Raw genomic sequence first — 20336 nt, 5'->3', positions numbered from 1 at the left:
CTGGCAAAAAAAAAAAAAAAAAAAAAAAAAAAAAAAAATTGTTTAATTACTGCTTTCAAGGAGGGCCAGCCACGGTGGCTCACACCTGTAAACCCTTGCTACTCAGGAGGTTGAGATCTGAGGATCGCAGTTCAAAGCCAGTCCAGATACTAACAACTGTGAGACTCTTATCTCCAATTAACCACCAGAAAAAAAAAAAAATGGCGCTGTGGCTCAAGTGGTAGGAACAATAGCCTTGAGCTGAAGAGCTTAGGACAGTACCCGGACCCAGGGTTCAAGACCATAACTGACCCCCCCAATAGAGGCACACTACCTGTGTCCTACGTCCTTATCCCACCAACAAAACAAATCACTTAAACTATTTTTTGAAAATCCTAGTAAAGATTTATCTAACTTTACTTATTAAGGAATTGTCCTTATTCAATACTAAATTTACATGAAAAAAAACTTAGATTGTTATCAAAAGGAATTCTCATGACAGCATTTTAAGAAGTACTTCTCAATTTGTTTCATGAATAAATATTTTACTTAATGGCAACTGGGTATAATGAAGACATGAAAATTACTTTTGAAATCAGGTAGAAAATACATTTCAATGAAGCAATTTTTTAAAAGCACTTTATTAAAATGTTTCTCACAAACTAGGAGAGATCTTGTTTGCCAGTAACAGAAAAATCCTATTTTCCATAATAAAAAGCACCCAAGAGAATGTGGTACAGCTCATGCCCTCCAGTTCTCAGAGCTCTGGAGACCACGCAGTCCAGGCAGTCGTGTGGCGGCGCCCAACACACGAGCAGGGCCTCACCAATCCTTCATATCTCCTGCAGTCACACACGTCACTAACTTGGCTCATCAAATACCCCTCGACTCTTGCAACCTCACAGACATACGAAATACTCAATACTGACTTTTATAAGATAAGATTATGAAAGCAGTAGAGCAAAATGTCACTAACTAAAGAATCAGGAATTCCTTGTTTCAGTTGGCTTCCAAAGTGCAGGTTACTTGTCTTTATGAGAGAAATGTCCGAACAGTGCCCTTGATTATACCCCTGCAAATGGGGCATTTTCTCAGAGAAGGAGCACACGCCTGGCACACCACCAGATGGCCACAAGGGATGAATACAACAGAGACTTCCCTGTCCATACACACTTTACAAGTTCTTTCTTCTTGCAGTCTTCTCAGCTGCTCTTCCAGTGACAGACCTAATGAACAGGAAAGAACTTTAGAATTCAGTAGTTCAAAATTTAGAACTCAAGGATTCAATTAATTTAGAAGAATTCTATTTTCACTCACTGAACAAAAAACAAAAGTAACATTTTATATTGCTTTTAAGACTCAATTCTACTTTACCTGAAACATCTTCTGTGGGAATATACTTCATTTTCTTTTCCACTAAATGGAGAGAATATACAGAAAACATCAGTTTTACCTACTACCTACTGAATGGCATGGACTCCACTTAAGCATACTACTTGGCTAGCAAAGACATCAGTCTTTTAAAATAAGCAAAATATATTGATCATAGTTTGTTAACTGGATTTATTTTGCTATTAAAGAGATGACCATAAAAAGCCAGGTGCCTGTAATCAATCCCAGCTACTCAGGAGGCTGAGATATGCAAGACTCTCATCTCCAGGTGCACTGTGGCTCAAGTGTTAAAAGTGGTAGAGGACTGGCCTTGAGCTAAAGAAACGCCCAGGCCAAGTTCAAGCCCCACAACCAAAAAAAAAAAAAGGTAACCATAATCTTAAGGATTTGAAAGTAATTCTCCTATGAAACTTACCAAATAAGTTCTCATATAATGCAGAATCAATTTCTTGAAGACAGTTTTTGAAGATGTTGGCTGCAGCATTTCCTTTAACTAAAATGGTATCTATCAGTTCTCTTGCTTGTAAAGGTATCTGTGTTTTTTGTTTAATGATATCATGCTCCTGTTTATTAATTACTTTAGCCTTTAAGAGATTATCCAGGATAGGAAGGACACATGTCAATTGTTGAAACAGAGCCATTCTGTTCTTCCGAATTAATGACAAGTCATCTTCATTTAAAGACAAGAAGAGAAAAAAATGTATTAAACACCTCCAACTGTACACACGTAAGGAACCAACCAACCCCACAAACAACCCACTAAGTATAGTTTGGAAAAGAGAAAGTTAGCATCTGTACTTTGGGAAATTTCCAGATTAAACCAAGACACAACTTAGAATATACACAGGGTCTTTGTTTCTATAATTTTTTTTTTTGAACATCACAGAGGTTTATTTCAGATGTAACAGCAATGTTAAAATTGACAAGCTTATCTTAACTGCACCAAGTAAACTTAGCCATTTAAGTGTTTCTATAATTATTATGTTTATATACTAACACATCCTAGGGCCCTGCTTCTCTTTTATGCTATGGAAAATAAATACCCCTGTGTATTCCATCTACCATGGAATTAAAAATACTGACTTCTGGGCCGTGAATTTGGCCTAGTGGTAGAGTGCTTGCCGAGCATGCACAAAGACCTGGGTTAGATTCCTCAGTACCACATACATAGAAAGAAGCCAGAAATGGTGCTGAGGCTCAAATGGTAGAACTCTAGCCTTGAGAAAACCGAAGGATAGTGCTCAGGCCCTGAGCTCAAGCCCAGGACTGGGGGGGGGGGGGGGGGGGAAATACTGACTTCTAGTTGCATCACTTTACTTTCTGTAAGTACCTTCAGATAAATTGTCTCATTTGATATAAATATTCTATCAATTAAACAGGGCCACATATTGCTCCCTCTTATTTGCAGACAGGGAAGCACTCAGAAGAGAACAGTAATTTGTCATAATACACACAGATATGAAGTGCAAAACCAGGGGTCACAGCCCAGGGTTCTCTCAACACCCGCTCAAGTTTCTCATGCTCCCATGTATGTCTACTGCAGCTTAGTAGCCAAGTAAGTGGTTTTTTTCCCCCATTCATCTCAGAGTCCTACCCAAATGTGATACCTTCCTCAAAAAAATTCAGTTTCCTAAGGTACAAAGGACTTAGCACAATGCCTGACACATTATCATTTTATAATTCTAGACATGACTATTTTTTAAACTATCTATAAATCAAGCTGATCTTATTTAAAAAGCAAATGTCTTACAAGATGCCAGTGGCTTAAGCCTAAACTTTTGGCTACTCAAGAAGCTGGGCTCTGAGGATCATGGCACAAAGCCAGCCTACACAGACAAATCCTCACGAATCCTACCTCCAATTAACCAGCAAAAATCCTGAAATGGACGGGTGGACTCAAGTGTTAAGAGTTACAACTGTGGGCTGGGAGTTTGGCCTAGTGGTTAAAGTGCTTGCCTAGCATGCACAAAGACCCGGGTTCAATTCCTTGGTACCACATACATACAAAAAAGCCGGAAGTGGTGCTGAGGCTCAAGTGGTAGAGCTCTAGCCTTGAGAAAGTCCAAGGACAGTGCTCAGGCCCTGAGTTCAAGCCCAGGATTGGCAAAAAAAAAAAAAAAAAAAAAAAAAAAAAAAAAAAAAAAAAGAGTTACAACTGTGAGCAGAAAAAGTTAAGCAAAAGCTCAAGGTCCTGAGTTTAAGCTCCAGTATTCGTACTTCCCCAGCCACACTCCCCCGCCCCCCCAAAAAAGTGTTTTTTATGACCTAAATTCACAAACTCCAATTAATTTCTATATTTATGGAATCTGAACATGAATTCCTGAGGTATTTCTTTATCCAGCTGTTTCCAAATCCCTGTCTTCAGATTTGCAAAAGAAAATCTCAAGTATACTACTGCAAGGCATTAAGTTTACTGGGAAATAAATTATAGAAGAGAAGCCCAATTTCCTCTCCACTTTACATTCCATGGGAGGGGACTGCTCTGTCCACTTCACAACTAACAAGTCCCCTTTATTATCCATCTGGTTACTTGCAAATCTAAGTCTGCTCTTTACCTTTCTGAGATCCTCACGCCATGCCCAAGTCCACTACTATAAAAACTAATCCAGATTTAATCCCATTCTAACCTAGGTCTCAGCCAGAGGGGTAATGGCATTTTTATATCATCCTTCTTAACTGTTCTTCCAGCCTTTCTCCTACTAAGCCTCTCAGCCCCTCTCCACACATAATCTCTACAACACAGTGGTGTCACAAACCTAAGGTGCCTGGATTAATTAGACTGCATATAACTCAACCTGGATGTCTCTACCATTTAAAACCCTGAATCTTTTCACTCTTCTCAGATCTTCCTTTCACTAAATCCTGTTTTCCAATCAATCTACTCAAGTCTGGAAGTCTAGCTCAGTGGAAAAGTAGGCATGTAGGAAGCTCTATATTTAATCCATAACACCCACCCCCCCAAAAAAAATAAATCTAATAATAAGAAAACATAGTTTTGGTAAGTGGTATGATGCTGAGGTACTATTCTGTTTACAAAATCTCTGCCTCTTGTGACTGGGATTACAGCACAGGCTATTCCACGGGCTGGCAAGCTCAAGTCTAGTGGAAAGTACAAACCTAACAGTGGACTTGAGAGCTAGAACCAAAACATACATCTCAATGTAAAAGTTAAGTTTCTAGGGCTGGGAGTTTGGCCTAGTGGTAGAGTGCTTGCCTAGCATGCATGAAGACCTGGGGTTGATTCCTTGGTACTACATACATAGAAAAAAGCCAGAAGTGGTGGTGTGGCTCAAGTGGTAGAGCGATAGCCTTGAGAAAACCCAAGGACAGTGCCTATGCCCTGAGTTCAAGCCCCACGACTGGCCCAAAAAAGAAAAGACTCAAGTTTCTAAATGTTTGCTCCATGGCTGGCCACACAACACAACATGGTTGCATCAACTGCTCCTATCTTCTATTCCTATTGCTCCTTAAAATTAGTCTTCTCCAGTAGTCACATGCTCCTTGACAGCAAGCACTGTAGCTACCACAGCCCACACTGCAAAGGGCAGAAGGTACAGCGGTCTCGGCAGGAGGAGACAAGGAGCTCCACTGAAGAATGGAGGTCATCAATAGTCCAATACCTGATGCTATCTCCTCCGCTTGTCTTTCCTTCTCTTCTTCTCTTCTTTCATCTTCTGCATTAAGAAGGGCCGACACAATGTCGTTAACGGTTTTGTAGTTCTCCCCCGTGGTGAGGATTCTACTCTGAACAGTCTGTCTCACGAGGCTTCTACTAAAGCCCATCTCCAGAGCAGCCCTCACCACTGGCGTGTTCATCATGACTGCGTCTTCTGAAGAATTTTCTCCATGTCCAAAATGAACAACTATTTGAAAAGACATTGTGAGGATTAAGTTCCGTAACAATGACCAAGACACAGCCTCTCCTATCACAGCCTGATCAAGGAAATGAGCTGTGTGTGTGCCTCAGTTACCTGGGCACAGCTGATATGCAACATTTTAAAAAATTACTTCCAGAGTATATTTCACTTAGTATTCTGGGAAACTGAATCTTTTAAAAAGTTTCTGATACAAATTCCTTTTTGGAAACCAATACATTTCACAAATCTAGAAGTAAAAAATGATCTCCAGCCAGGAAAACAGATGAGGAGTTCATTATAAATGTGGGCCAAAACCAAAAAAAAACATGGGCCAGACACGCATGAGGCCCTGGACTCTATCCTCTGGCCCTCAGACACATATGTTCACATGCTCAGAGGAGCAAACTTTCACCACAAAAGAGATAATGGGACTAGGATGAGGGCAAGGCTCAGCGTTCAAAGCTGCTCTAGCTTTACCAGGCCATGTATTTGATATACACATTGGGAGAGGAGTGAGGGGACCAGGGAAACAGAAGCTGGGGACTCCGTGGTAGAGAACAGTAATGTTTGAGGTTCAAGGCCTTGGATTCCACATCTCTTGTGTGTACTCACACACAGTCTGTGTGCAGGTGCTCACGCGTGCACACACATAAACTGGACTGAGAGCTGAGGGCACATAGGTCAGTGCTAGAAGGCCTGCCCAGCCCTTATCAGGACCTGGGTTGAATTCCAAAATGGAAAATGATGGCTGAGACCAAATAACATGAAGATAAGAAATATAAATATAGTAACACAGAAGCCTATTCACAATGTGTCTCAAAATAGCAAACCCCATTACTGAGATGGGGAAGGCCAGCGAAAAAGCAAATCTGAGAATGAAGGACAGATAACTTGTCTCATTTTGTCATATTTACAGACGAGTACTAATTGCCTTTGAGATTTAAGTAGATAATTGAACATTCCAGCCTGGGACTAACAAATTCAAACACAAATCTAAGCTGAGCACAAAGAGTATTTCCATCACTTAGAAGTATAAAATGTCCCAGACACAGGTGGCTCTTGCTGTAATCCTGGCAACTCAGGAGTCTGACATCTGAGGCTTGCCATTCAAAGCCAGTGCAGGCAGGAAAGTCCAGTACTGTGGCCTCAAAGTAGTAGAGTGCTAGCCTTCGATGAAAAAACTTCAGGGACAACACCCAGGCCCTGAGTTCAAGTGCTGGAACTGCACACATGCACACGCACACAAAATTCCCACTCTGCATTTGAAATACTCTTATACATACTTGGTGGATCAGCATTTTCTTCTCCAGCAGTGTCTGAAGTTGACAACAACTATAACATACAAAAAAAAAGTTAATAGATAAAATCAGAAATGTCAGGCTAAAGAGTAAATTTAAGTAAATGTACATATGGGGGAAAAATGGCCTCGAACGAGTGTGTGTGTGTGTGTCAGTCCTGGGCTTGAGCTCAGGGCCTGAGTACTGTCCTTGGACTTAACCCTAGAGCTCTACCACTTGAGCCTCAGCACCACTTCCGGCTTTTTTCTATGTATGTGGTACCAAGGAATCGAATCCAGGTCTTAGTGAATGCGAGGCAAGCACTCTACCACTAGGCCAAACTCCCGGCCCACAAATTTTTAACTTTCTGCCTCTGCCAAGTGCTGAGATTACAAGTATGTATCAGACCTGGCAAAACTGGTTATTTACATACATGACTTTCTTTGTTGTGTTGTAATGACAACATAGCTTTCCTTAAACTTCACCTATCCCAAATTAGAATTCAAGAATGTCTCTCACTTCAATAGAGCAGGAAAATGTACTAATGGTTTCTCATCTCCTTTGGAAAGTAACAACTGAACTGGGTTACTTATAAATGGTCTGAAACCCTAGCCAGATGATGGTAGTTCACATCTCTAATACTAGCAGTTACTTGAGAAGCAGAGACTGGGAAGACTGCCTGGGCAGAGGTGGTCACCAGACGGTGCTCAACCACGAGCTGGGCCTGATGGCACGCATCTGTTATCCTAACTTCTGCCTACTGAATTCAGGCATTACATGACCCATCGTGACCTATCACATATCAAAACTGCAAGAGGTATCACTAGTATAGACATAAAATATGTAACTCAATTTGTAAGAACTCAGAAATAAATAAGTATTGCTTGTACTACTTCTGTAATATCAGAACCCAATGTTATTTTTTCCTTTGTTGATGGTACTTGGGTTTGAACTGAAGACCCTGTGCTTGCTAAGTAGGTGTTCTATCACTTGAGCCATACCTTCTTTAATGTTCATTGTTGTTTTAACGCTGTCACCATGCTGGCCTTTGACCACAACCCTCAAGACCCCTCCTGAACAGGTGGGATTACAGGATGAGCCCCCTAAGCCCAGCCTTCAAGTTTAATTTGTAAAATATCTTTACCTGTTCAAGGAGATGCGGATATCTAGCTTGAATCTCATCAACAAACTCCTGACCTTTCATACATATTAAGAACTCACACCTAAAATAGAAGAAATACTTTTAAAAATTATTTCACAGCAAAATATAACCTAACCATTCTAGTCATGTAGCTTTCAACCTTTTGTTATTACACTCATAGCAAAAGCATTTTACCTAACAACCCAATAAACCAGATGTGGACCCCAATCTCAAATGAACCGGTGCAAAAAAGCTAGCTTCCTGGCTCAGCAGCAGAGCCCAGCCTGGCAAGTGCAAACCTCATTGCCACACTGTTCCCCCACCACTGTACATTCATACACACACACAGCACAGATCCTCAGTCCAATGTTCTGAGGATCTAATGCACAAGATAACGATATGACTCTCTACTGAATTCCTAAAATTTGCTGGTAGGAGATATTACTTTCATGAAAGGAATAACAAAGTTTCTATGTGAGATGATGGTTATTAATCCAGACTGTGGCAATCCTGTCAAAATGTATTACATACAGCCATCCTTGCACACTTTAAATAGATGTAATTTTGATAAATTATACCTCAAACAGCTACAATCACAAAGTTCCAAAGACAGCTGATAAAGGGGCTTTGTAAGCAGAATGTATTACTTAAATTACTTTTTGGACATATCAGAATTTCAACTCAGGATCTTATGCTTCTTAGGCAGGTACTCTACTACTAAGCCACACTTTCAGCACTTTTTGACACTGGTCTCAAACCACAATCCCCCCAGACTTAATCTCCCAAGTAGACAAGACATAGATATGAGACATTGTTGCCCAGCAAGACTTCATATTTTAAAAGCATGATTTGGATTCTTTTTTTCAGTTTGTTGATTTTCATGTGCAAAAAATTTAAATTGAGGGGGCCAGGAGTTTGGCCTAGTGGTAGAGTGCTTGCTTAGCATGCACGAAGACTCGATACCACATACATAGAAAAAAGCCGGAAGTGGTGCTGAGGCTCAAGTAGTAGAGCTCTAGGCTTGAGAAAGTCCAAGGACAGTGCTCAGACCCTGAGCTCAAGCCCAGGACTGGCAAAAAAAAATAATTAATAAATAAATAAAAATTAGGATTATAGGCTCACAGCTATAACCCTAACTACTCAGGAGGCTGAGATCTGAGGCTTGCAGTTCAAAGCCAGCTCAGGCTTTAGTAAGTCTGTGAGACTCTTATCTCTAACTAATCACCAGAAAACCAGAAGTGGCACAGTAGCTCAAAGGATAGGGCGACAGCCTTGAGCTGAAGAGCTCAGAGACAGCACCCAAGCCCAGAGTTCAAGTCCCATGACTGACCAAAAAAAAAAAAAAATAATAATGAATTGACATAAAGACACATGTATGATATCTAAAGTCCTTAGTAAGTATCATATCAGAATGGCTAAAATAAAACACTGAGCATGCCAAATATAAGTACAGATGTGTAACTCCAGTAAATCTGCTATACTGCCAGGTAAAATTAAAACGGTACAGTCACTTCAGAAAACAATTTGGCAGTTTCAAGCCCCAGGATTGGCAAAAATAAATAAATAACTTCTTTAAAAAAGAAAGAAAGAAAAAGAAGATGATTAAGGACAGTGCCCAGGCCCATACTTCAAGCCCCAGGACTGGCCTGTCCCATAGTTTATGGATATATCTAATTGTAAATTTATAACTATATGTATATATACCTATTTATATAGCCATGTATGCTTATTGGATATTTCAGTTTCCACGCTTAGTATTGTGACTTCCAAGGATGCGACTAACAAAGCTGAAAATATAGGCTGGATTTCATTGCTAAGTTTTTTTTTTTGCCAGTCCTGGGGCTTGAACTCAGGGCCTGAGCACTGACCTTGGGCTTTTTCAAGGCTGGAGCTCTACCACTTGAGCCACAGCACCACTTGCGGCTTTTTCTATGTAAGTGGTACCATGGAATCAAACCTGGGATTTTGTGCATGCTAGGCAAGCACTCTATCACTAGGTCAAATGGGGCTCTAACTCTGTGCCAGAATGCTGTCTCTGAGCTCTTCAGCTCAAGGCTACCACTCTACCCCTTGGGCCACAGTGCCAAGTCTGTTTTCTAGTGGTTAATTGGAGATAAAGAGTTTCATGGTCTTTAGTACCCAGGCTGGCTTTAAACCATGATCCTCAGATCTCAGCCTCTGGAGTAGCTAGGATTACAGGCGTGAGCCACCATGCCCGGCTAGTTCTACTTCTTTTAAACCCAGTTTTTTGTAAGAATATTCTCAAAACAATTTCTTTGGTGGGGGTTGGAGTGTAGTGGCAGTGTGTGAGTAACAGGTGCAAGGTCTTGAGTTCAATCCTCAGCACTGCCAAAAGATAAAAGGAAATAAAATCTTAAATTACCTTGGAAACCACTTGGCATGTTCTACCCATGGATCATCACCAGACTCCCAACACCGCAAGCCACCGTCGCAACAGAAGCATTTGACATCATCATTGCGGTCTAAAGAGAGGAAAAAGGCCAAAGACTGGTTATCCAAATGTCCTAATACAAGAAGCAAACAGAATAAAATGTACAACTATTAGTCTCTTACCCACGTAATAGAAACCAGCACTTGCAAGCTGCTCAGGCTGAACTGGAACACTCGGTGGCCAGAACATAAATGTTCGCATTCGAGCTGCATGTGTCTGCATGCTCAGATTTGAAATATTAAACCTCAGTGTTTCTAGAGAATTTTCCAAAAATGGACAGTGAGGAAAATGCCTCCGATGTTCTGACATAGCATCATCCTTTGGTTCCCAGTTACTCAGCTTTCCACCACAGGCAAAACAGGCTACCCTGTCTCCAGGTCCTATATAGTAAAAGCCAGCTTTTGCCAATTCTAATGGTGACAAGAAGCTCAAGGGCCACCCACTGTAAGTAAGAACTCTGGCTTCTTCAGAGCTCATTGCGTAACTGTAGGAATTTGTCCTCAATGGAGAGATGTCTTCCACTGCTCTAGAGTGAAGAGGGTTTGGCAGAAGGCTGGAGTAAGAACCGCTGAATAAGCTGCTGTGTTCCAGAGAAGGGGACAAGGAATGTGCAGAGGCACTTCTCACTGGAGAGGTGTTCTTAGAGGCAGACTGCAGACTAGTTGAAGTCAGGCTCTGAGCAAAGCTGCAGCTGGGGTACAGGTGTTTGTGCTTTCCCACAGGACTGTCCCCTCGCTTCCAGTTGTCCAGCATCAGGCCACAGCAGAAGCACTTGACCTTGTCCTGCACCCCAGTGTAATAGAAGCCAGCCTGGGCCAGACTCCTTTCTGAGACAGGAACCCCGGTAGGGAAAGTCGAGTATGTGGACATGCGGTATAGTTCACAGGAAAAATCATACTTCATTTTCTGTTTATCTTCTGTCCAATCTGACAAGATGGTTCTATCTTCCATTGTAAGCCTAGTTGATATATGGGACCTTAATACAACTTTGGGAGGTAGTTTTGTGCATTGGTAGGTAACAGTACTTTTAGATAACAAAATACTTTTATGTCAAATATCTCATCTCTTCACACTAAAGTGGGCCCTGACCACTAAAAAGAATCAAATAATAATTCACTACACTTCACCTATTTAGATGAATGTCTCCTAAATGACCAACATACTACTCAGTACTCTATGGGATTACACTAAACCTTTTACTCATAACCTGATAACCGAAAGAACTGAAAAAGCTTATGAATTTCTGAAAGCATTCAATTTCTTTCAAGAAAGTTCACATTCTCAAAATTTTAAACAACTATAAAACACCGAAAGCCTTTGGTGTTGATGACAAGCAAGGAAGCCTGTGTATGGAGTGGAGTACTAGTTATGCCACACAAATTAGCACACAGGCTTTTGACTCTTGATATTAACAGGACATCCAAAACATCCTCATTTAATTCTAGCCAACACAAGTAATTACAGTTTCCTATAATTAACAACACCTAAAATTTCACATAGTTAACCATTAGCATACTAAAAGAAGGTTATATTAGTTTCAGTTAACTTTAGAAGACAGCATCTAAAGCTTTATTGAGTCTAAACCTGGCATAGTATAGGTGATGAATGAATGTTGCTGAAAGCTCACAAACTTACTCTTCTTTGTTAAATACTATATAGATATACATATATATACATATATATATATTTCCATTTCTAACTACCATCTTACTATACCTGGTCAATGAACAGCATTTTCCTCATAAATCTGTTAAGCGTAAAATCTCACGACATACATGTTTCTACGCCCCATGAGAAAAACTAACCTGTTCTTCATTTACTGGACATGCTGTTAGGAATCACATTTACCTAAGAATGACCAACTTATCTAAAGAGATGACTTCTATCATTCATGCCTAGTAAAATACTAACAGAACTGAGTCTACCTAACGTACTAGTAATCTACTAGCCTTCTACTCTTCAAATAAAATTCATACACAAGTTACACTCCACAGAAGTCACACCATATCCTTTCATGAAGTGTCCAGGTTTTTCTCTGCAAGGGATTAGAAGGGAGGGGAACGATTCTCCAGGGCTGAAAATCTGAAAAGGGGGAGAAAACAACAAGGAGGGTTAGGAACGTGCGCTTCCTCGTCAACTACAACTCACAGCCTCTTGGCTTCCTCACGACAGGCTAGGGACGCTGGATGGCCCTTCTGACGACACGGTGTAGTTCCAGCCATTCGTGGCCCCAGCTTTCCGGGGTGGGTTTCACGACGCGAGCAAACCGAGACGCGTGCGTCCCCAGGCGGGGCGGGAGGGGGCCGCTCCAGGGCCGGGCCGTGGGTGACGGAACCGCGGAACCGCGGGCTTCCTCCGCGATCCCAGAGCAGAACCAAACCGAGAGCCCCGGCCCGGCCGGCCCCGCGCCGCCCCGCGCCGCCCCGCGCCCGTCCCCACCGCGGCCTCGCCCGCGAGCCGGCCGACCCCGGGCCGCTGCGCTCCGAGCGCGTCCGGACCGTGGGGAGCCCGAGACGCCGCCGCCCCGCCGCCCCCCGGGCCCGCCAACCCCCGGGAGGAAGCCCGGCGACGGGGCCGGCGACCGCGGGCCGACGGGGAAGGCCTCGAGCCGGCTCCGGCGAGCCCCGGCCCTTCCCGCCGCCGGGGCCGCGACAGGAAAGCGAAGCCCGAGGCGGCCGCTCGGGGGCCCCGGGAGACCCGCCGCAGGCGCGGCACCCACCTCGGGTCCGCGCGGGGCCGGGGCCGCGGCCCGGGGGCGTCGTCTCTCCACCGAGCGGCCGGGAGCTCCCGCGACCCCGAGAGCGCCCAGCTGGACCGTTGCCGGCGCCCCGTGACGTCAGCGCGCCCGGCGCCGCGCGAGGCCTCTCGGGAATGCGGAAGCGGCGCGCCGGGGGCCGCGTCCGCCGGGGGCCGCGTCGGCCGGGCGCGGCTCGGCGGGGTCGGCCGGGCCCTCCCGGCCCTGGCTCCCCGCGCGCCCCGTGAGGACGCGGCCCGCGGAGGGCCGGCACCTGCGGGCCCGGCGTCCGGCCCGACCCTCGGCCGCGCGGCGCCGACGCGGGCGCGGGGAACTCCGCGGCCCTGCCCGCGCCCGCTTCCGGCCGCGGCCTCCCCGCCGCCCCCGGAGCGCGGAGGAGCGGCCGACGCCGGAGCCCAGACGCCGGCCGGCGCTCCCGGTGACTCAACCCTTCCCGAAAGGCCGCCTGCCGGGCGCCGCTTCTCGGAAAGGCCGCGGGACCTCCCCGAGCCGGCGGCCAGGCCGGCCGCCCCCCAGGGTCACTTCTCCTTTTCGGTTCCCACCCGAGCGCGGGGAGGAGGAGCGCGGGGAGGAGCGCCGCGGGGAGGAGGAGCCCACGAGCACAGCACCGCTCGGAACCCCGGGAGCCGGGGTCTCCTGCCACCTTTCCGCGCATCCACTCACTCTGCTTCCTTTTTGTTTTCACCAGTCCTGGACTTGAACTCAGCCCTGGCGCTGCCCCTGAGCCTCTGTGCGCAAGGATAGTCCTCTACCGCTCGAGCCCTCAGCAGTAAGAGCACTGTGATAGAAGAGAGCTCTGTCTCCATCCGGTAGAGGAGAGAGAGCCACAGATTTGTACCTAGCAGAGAGGCGGGGCGGGCGGGTGAAAAGCACTGGGAGCAGAGTGGGGGGGACTTTGCAGAAGGCTCATACCTCAGCACTTGCACAGACATCGAGTGTGATCAGATATTAATCGAGGGGAGGATTATGACGAAACTGACCTAGTGTTTTTGCTCAAACAGGCAGGTGGATTGAAGTGAGGAGGGGGTGGGACCAAAGGTGATTACTCCAGCTATGCTCATTGTACCTTGTGGTCAGATCTGTCTTGGATCAGCCTGAAAAATCCCCGACCTCAAGAAAGGAACAGATCAGGAGCCATGTTGCTGGCAAGCAGGAGGAAAAGAACCTTCCAAAATGCAGATGGAAGCTCAAGGGGAAAAAAAAAACAAAACAAAACTTTCCCTCTGGATTTCCAGGTGGTACTCATGAGGAAGACAGCAAGCACACAGCAGAGGCACAGAGATGTTTCATAACTTGCCCATGGGTGCTACGCTGTAATTTGAACCCAGAGCCAGCACTTTTGATCTCTGTGCTGTAGTGTCTCTTACACTGCAATAATTCTCAAAGTGCTATACAATGAGTGGTCAGCAAATGTCAGTTATTATTCTTAAGAGACACTATGCCTACATCGAACTTTTTTTACACTCTTCCAAGATGAAATGCCATCCAGAAAACAGTTCCAAGTCCCTCTTCCCACATAATCCCTTGTAAATAAGTTCATCTTTGTGAGCATTCCTTTGGCTGTCTGAAGGAGTGTAGAATTTGACCCAGAATTCCCTACCTTATGAATGATAGTAACATTAAAAGAGGAAGAAATCTCCCAGCTCAACCTTATCACAGAGGAAACTTGTTCTCATTCCAAGGAATTAGTTACTGCAACTCACAATGGAGAGCTGAGCTCTGCTTCCTTTGCCTGGTCCCTAATCTTCCAGAACATTTATGGGGGACTGTTTTGTGTTGGCTTCTGTTCCCACAACATTCCCTTCCTTTTATTTCTGGCCACAGAGCCCTGTTACCTAGGAGACAGAATAGGGTTAGATATGTTGAAACACAAAACAGAAATGCAGTAACTGATAGTACAGAATAGGTCTCTACAGAATGAGCTCTCTGTCCCAAGGGCTGGTAATGAGTAAAGTTTTAGGTCATGGAAAGAATGCCTAAGTGGTGTCAGTGAAACTAGGGGCTTCTCTCTCAGGAAGTCCTGGCACAGGATTTCAGGACTTCCTGAATGAGTCCATCGACCAATGATGCATTGGTCTTTGAATAAACTTACTGAGAGCATTGTAGAGCTTTTGTTAGAGAAAGGCCATAAAAACCCACAGACTAAAGCCCACCATGCGGAGCCACATTTGCACAACTGTAAAGAAGCATCTACCAGGAGGTCTGACTCCGGTCAGCATCCAGGGGGTCCTAAGAGCAAAGGAGTCTGGGATTGAGGAAACTGTCTAGCACATCAGACATAAGTACGGGACAAGGGTCATTTTTGTGGCTTTATTAGAATGGCTCCTCACAGAATTCTTTACAGAATCACCAGATCCCTTCTACATGTAGAACAGTGAGCAGAAAAGGCCAAGAATGGGCATTCCCACATCCTCACATGGCCCGAGAATTCACCTCTGAAAGGGGACTCAGATATCTCCCCTCTTACTTCACTTATACCTGCAATAATGCTGAAACTCCGGTGATCAGAGAGGAGGGGAAAGCCCATTATTCTCTTGGCGTCTAAAATTCATAAACACATCTAGATAGTTTAGATGACATTTATGTAAATGTATTTACATAAGGCAAATTTCATGAGTTAAAATGATCATGAATCTAGTAATTCTGGAGAGAAAGTTCTGGTTCTTTCTCAGGAAAGTACGAACTGTACCCCTGATTGTGCCCCGGCAGATGGGGCATCTTTTAAGAGAAGAGAGACAGCCGCAGTACACTGCCAGGTGACCACAAGGGACAAACATGACCGCCACCTCGCTGTCCATGCACACCTTGCAGGTTCTTTCTTCACGTAGCTTCTGCAATTGTCCTTCCAGTGATAGATCTAAGAGAAAAAAAAGACTCATCTGGTACCTGTGTTGGTGTTTTACAGAACCAGATAGTGAAGCCAGGGTCTCACCTTGACATCAAACGTTCTGTCACCCGTGGGACACCCCTACCTTTTCCTCCTGGCTTTTTTCCTTTTGATTTATTTGTGTTGATCGTGGGACTTGGACTCTGGGCCTGGGGCCCTGTCCCTGCACTCTTTAGCCTAGGATACTGCCCTACCCCTGGAGCCACAGTACCACTTCTGGTTTTCTAGTGGTTAGCTGGAGATAAGAGTCTCACAGTCTTTAGTGCCTGGGTTGGCTTTGAACTGCAATCCTCAGATCTCAGCCTCCTGAGTAGCTAGGGCTACAGGCGTGAACCACTTCACCTGACTTTGGATCTACTTTAAAAAAAAATAACTTCTGTAGAGGTTTCACCACAACAGCATCCCTGTATGCATGCAATATTCTTTGGTCATATCCATCTCCCTTACTAGCCCTCCTCATCCACTTTGAGACGTCGCCTACACTGCCTCAACCTCCCAAGCCCTGGAATCACAGCGCCCAGCTAATATGGATGGTTTTGAGTCTGGCTTATTTATCACAATGATGTCCAGTTCCATCCATTTGCCTGTTCCATGACGTAATTGGATACCTTCCCCAGCTGGGCAGTGCTCTGCTGGCCATGCGTACACGCCCCGCGTTCTGTGTGCACTTGTTTGCTGGTGGGTACTTAGCAGGTTCCCCAGCTCGGCCCCCATGACTCCGGCGGCTGTCAATGGTGTGTCCACATGCATATACTCGTTCCTCAGATCGCAGCCTCCTGAGTAGCTAGGACTACAGACCGGAGCCACCGTACTGGCAGCAATTTTTCTTTGTATGACAGACATTTTACTAGGGAGAAGAAAGCAGTCAAGTTTCCCTCCAATGGGGGGAGGGAAATGGGGACAAAAACCTAAGAAGAGATGTCAGTGTGTGAGATGTAATGCACCCACTATCTGGCAAATGTAACTGTCACCCCTCTATATATTACCTCGATAATAAAAAATAAAGTGAAAAAAATTCCCTCCAAGAGACAGAATTTGTCGACACATCTGAAAATCTAGCTTTGCTGCTGTTTATATTCAGTTACTAATTACATCCTCAGTAGACATTGGCGCCTGATTGCCTGTTCACAATGGTAGTGTGAATTCTCAACAAGTGAGTCTGGCAGCTGGTGCCAGAGGCTCACACTTGTAGTCCTAGCTACTCAGGCTTTGAGGATCACAGGGCAGGAAAGTCCATGAAACTCTGGTCCTGGATTAACCATCAGAAAACCGGAAGTGGCGCTGTGGCTGAGTGGTGGAGTGCAATCCTTGAACAGAAAAGCTCAGGGACAGAACCCAGGCCCTCAGTTCAAGCCCCACTACTGGCAAATAAATAAGTAAATAAATAATAAAAGTAAGCATGCTGCTTTAAGTGAATCACTAACTAATCTGAATTGAAGATGCTGCCATAGACTGCCAAGAGGAAAGCTCACCTTCAATACTACATGCAGGTCCTTTTTTTTTTTTTTGGCCAGTCCTGGGCTTGAGCTCAGGGCCTGAGCACTGTCCTTTCTCAAGGCCAGGGCTCTGCCACTTGAGCCTCAGCACCACTTCCAGCCTTTTCTCTGTGTGTGGTAATGAGGTGAGGAATTGAACCCAGGGCTTCATACATGCTAGGCAAGCACTCTAGCACCAGCCCATGCAGGTGCTTTTCTGGCAAAGAGAACCATGATATATACTACAGAGTCCTTTACGTGTAAAAACTTCTTTCCCCCTACGATGGTGCAGGGCTGGGGATGTAGTTTAGTGGCACAGTACTTAGCACATGTGGGGCCCTGGATTCACTCTCCAGCACCAAAAACAAAAAAAGAGATAAAAGATCATTTAGATATAAAGTAATAAATGTTTTGAAGATGCTTCATCAAAACCACCTGCATCTATGTGTGCACGTGAGTGCAGTGCCGGGAACAGAAATGCAAAATGCCGCGGCCCCCAGTTCTGCTTTTCTAATTGTCTCTAGAGGACACATTAGATTTTCCACTCTGGTTATGGACTTACTATTTAAAACAATCAGAATTCACGAAATACCGAGCCTATATGCTAAGACAGGTGATCAAATTGTCTATACATATTTGGTTTGAGCCAGAAATCGACACCTATCCTCACTGTCATGTTACTTTTTCCCAAAGGGAGTACTGTCTCTTCAGAGCCAGCGCTGCCCCACCCCCGCGCCTGGCTTCATCTGCATCACATGGCATGCCCCATGCCACGCATGCTTCACGACACGATCAGGATCTTCAGGGCTGGCACTTGCCCTCCTCTCGTCACTGGCGATGGACACCTTGGCTGGGCTCCTGTCATGATTGTTGTGAATAATGCCACAGTGGATGCCAGGCGAGCACTCTACCACTAGGCCACACTCCGGGCCCCAAACAGCACACTCTTACACCTTGTTCTAGGATGCAAACAGCTCCTTACCAGCTCACCCCAGCTTTGCCCCAGATCCTGCCCAGATACTCCCCAGCTCCACCTCAGATCTGCCCCAGATTTGTGGTACCAAATCTACCAAGCCCTTCCAACTCTGCTCAGAGCTGGGCGGGAGGCTGGTGCCTGCCATGCCTTCCAGGGCCCCAGAGGCGCAGGGCTCACTCGGCTTTCTCTACTGCAGGTGCCCAAGGGGCTGTGGCCTGGGCCACCCACTGATCCCCCAGCCTCGGACACCCCAACACCTAGCCTTAACCTGCATCTCGGAGCCACAGGAAGACCTGGAGATGCAGACGCACGGATAGACACAGACACATGGGTGGGTAAGGATGGACACACACAGGTAACACAGATACACACATGGATGCATAGATACACAGACACACAGGTAGGGACAAGCATGAAAACAAGAAGGTGGACACAGACACAAAGGCACACACACTGCACTCACTGCCCCTGGACACAGGGATGACACAGCAGCAGGTCTTCCCAGCCCCAGCGCTCTGTGACCTGCTCTGTGTTGCAGGCTGGGGCTGGGAACTTGAATTCTCTCCTGCCCTGCCTGACAAACCCAGCGGGGATTTCCAGCCCAGCACACCCCTGTGCCATTTCCTGAAAGACCTTTACACTGGGAAGCCTGGCAGAGGCCCAGTCCCCCCACGCTCTGTGGCTGCTGCCAGCCTGGCCAGGGAGCCAGGGCTCAGACAAAAGCTCTGAAGCTTCCTCCCAACTGTCTGACTACTTTTGCTTTTTGTTTCGGTTAGGAAGTCAAGAGCGGAGGGGCTGCTGCCACCATGCCGGCTGCCCTGCCCCAGCCCCAGGGCAGAGTTCTGGGACACACACACACACACACACACACACACACACGCCAATCCTCCACCCCTGCCCCAAATAACCAGCCGCAACCCTGCAAGAGGTGTGGGCTCCTAGCCGTGTCTGGATACACGTCCATCACTCTCCCTCCCCCATCACCCTCCCCCCATTCTCCCACCAAACTGTCCCCTGTGGAGTCAAGGCCATGGTCTGGATTCCCCACACCGCCGGCCCCAGACCTGGTGAGCAGGGCAGCAGCTGGGGCGGGGAGAGGAGTCTCCCTACAGAGATGTTCTCACCCAGAAAACCCCACGGGACCTGCCCCCCCCACGGGATCTGCCCCCCCATCCCATACCTTCTACCATGCATGGTCCTTAGGCTGGAATGTTTGAGAAGTGGCAGAGCTGAAGTGATGAAAGAGGGACACCCCTCCCGCTCCCTCTCCCCTCCCCTCCCCTGCCCCCCCCCCTCCACCAGAAAGAAGAGAGAGGAGGCACACAGCAACCTGCAGCCCTGGACCCCAGGACTCTTGTCTGCACAAGTGTGTGTGGTCACAGACTTTGTCGCCACACAGAGGTGTAGCAAGAGAGACAAATAAGCCAGGAACACAAGGGAGGGAGCCATTGTGGACGTGGGAACCAGGGACTGCGCGCTGTTCCTGGGGAGAAACAGGAGGAAGGGAGTTGTGGGAAATGATTCTTGCAGCTTCAGGAAAAGTTTCCTCACTGATACTGAGGTTTGAACTCAGGACCCGTCCTTGCTCTGCCACTCAAGCCACACCCTCACCCAGCTCTTTAGAACACTCCTAAGAATATTCACCATGATTGTCTTAGTCGTGGAGGCTTGAGGCTGGCTGATGCATTTCATTTGATAACACCCTCCTGTGTGGGGCTATACAGGGCCTTGGGGGCTGTAAGGGCCTGTGGGAGGCTGTAGGGGTTGCAGAGGGCTGTGGGGAGCTGGGACTCTGGTGTGCAGAGGTAGCGATGCTGTGTGCCTTCCACGGAGATGGCCAGGCAGGCAGGACAGGTTATGAAGGTCGACAGCCAGTCCCCGAGCCTTATGGGAGCCTGTGGGCCTGGGTGGCACAGCTCAAACCTCTGTCACTGAAGGGACAGGGCCTGTCTTCCCATAGTGAGTCATCAGGTCCAACTCAAGAGGCGTGGAAGGGACAGCATCCCACAAGAGGGTCAGCAGAGCCCCCGCAGCCTTGAGTCCAGCTGCCAGCCAGCCAGGGAATATGGAAACCATGCTGCCAGCCTGGAACAAAGAAAGCCCAGGATCTGAGTTCAAGCCCCACCACCGACAAATGAATAAAGA

The 20336-nt window shown here is 46.4% G+C and overlaps 1 protein-coding gene across 1 annotated transcript; it reads right to left on the bottom strand.

Annotated features, from left to right (window-relative positions):
- Positions 1-590: 590 nt before the first annotated feature.
- On the bottom strand, positions 591-11505 carry Birc2 (baculoviral IAP repeat containing 2). Its single transcript, XM_090319252.1, has 8 exons — positions 10221-11505; positions 10030-10129; positions 7650-7728; positions 6512-6560; positions 4992-5234; positions 1787-2041; positions 1354-1395; positions 591-1205 (listed from the first exon to the last, which is right to left on the bottom strand). Exons 1-8 carry the CDS (start codon positions 11047-11049, stop codon positions 1012-1014), a joined length of 1791 nt encoding a protein of 596 aa, XP_090175378.1. The 5' UTR covers positions 11050-11505; the 3' UTR covers positions 591-1011.
- Positions 11506-20336: the final 8831 nt, after the last annotated feature.

Source organism: Megascapheus bottae, chromosome 27, assembly GCF_031878675.1.
Source record: "Megascapheus bottae isolate mThoBot1 chromosome 27, mThoBot2.hap1, whole genome shotgun sequence".
NCBI lineage: Eukaryota > Metazoa > Chordata > Mammalia > Rodentia > Geomyidae > Megascapheus > Megascapheus bottae.
The sequence above is the reverse complement of the archived record's forward strand: the minus strand, read 5'-3'. Positions and strand labels throughout refer to the sequence as shown.

What these genes read in the sequence shown, in the direction of transcription:
- Birc2 (XM_090319252.1), bottom strand. Translation starts at nt 11,049, where the DNA reads ATGGAAGATAGAACCATCTTGTCAGATTGGACAGAAGATAAACAGAAA. An exon ending in TGCTGGTTTCTATTACGTGG is followed by an intron (nt 10,130 to 10,220) that starts GTAAGAGACTAA and finishes TCCTCTCTTTAG; the next exon opens with ACCGCAATGATGATGTCAAA. An exon ending in AGCGGAGGAGATAGCATCAG is followed by an intron (nt 2,042 to 4,991) that starts GTATTGGACTAT and finishes CTTTAAATGAAG; the next exon opens with ATGACTTGTCATTAATTCGG.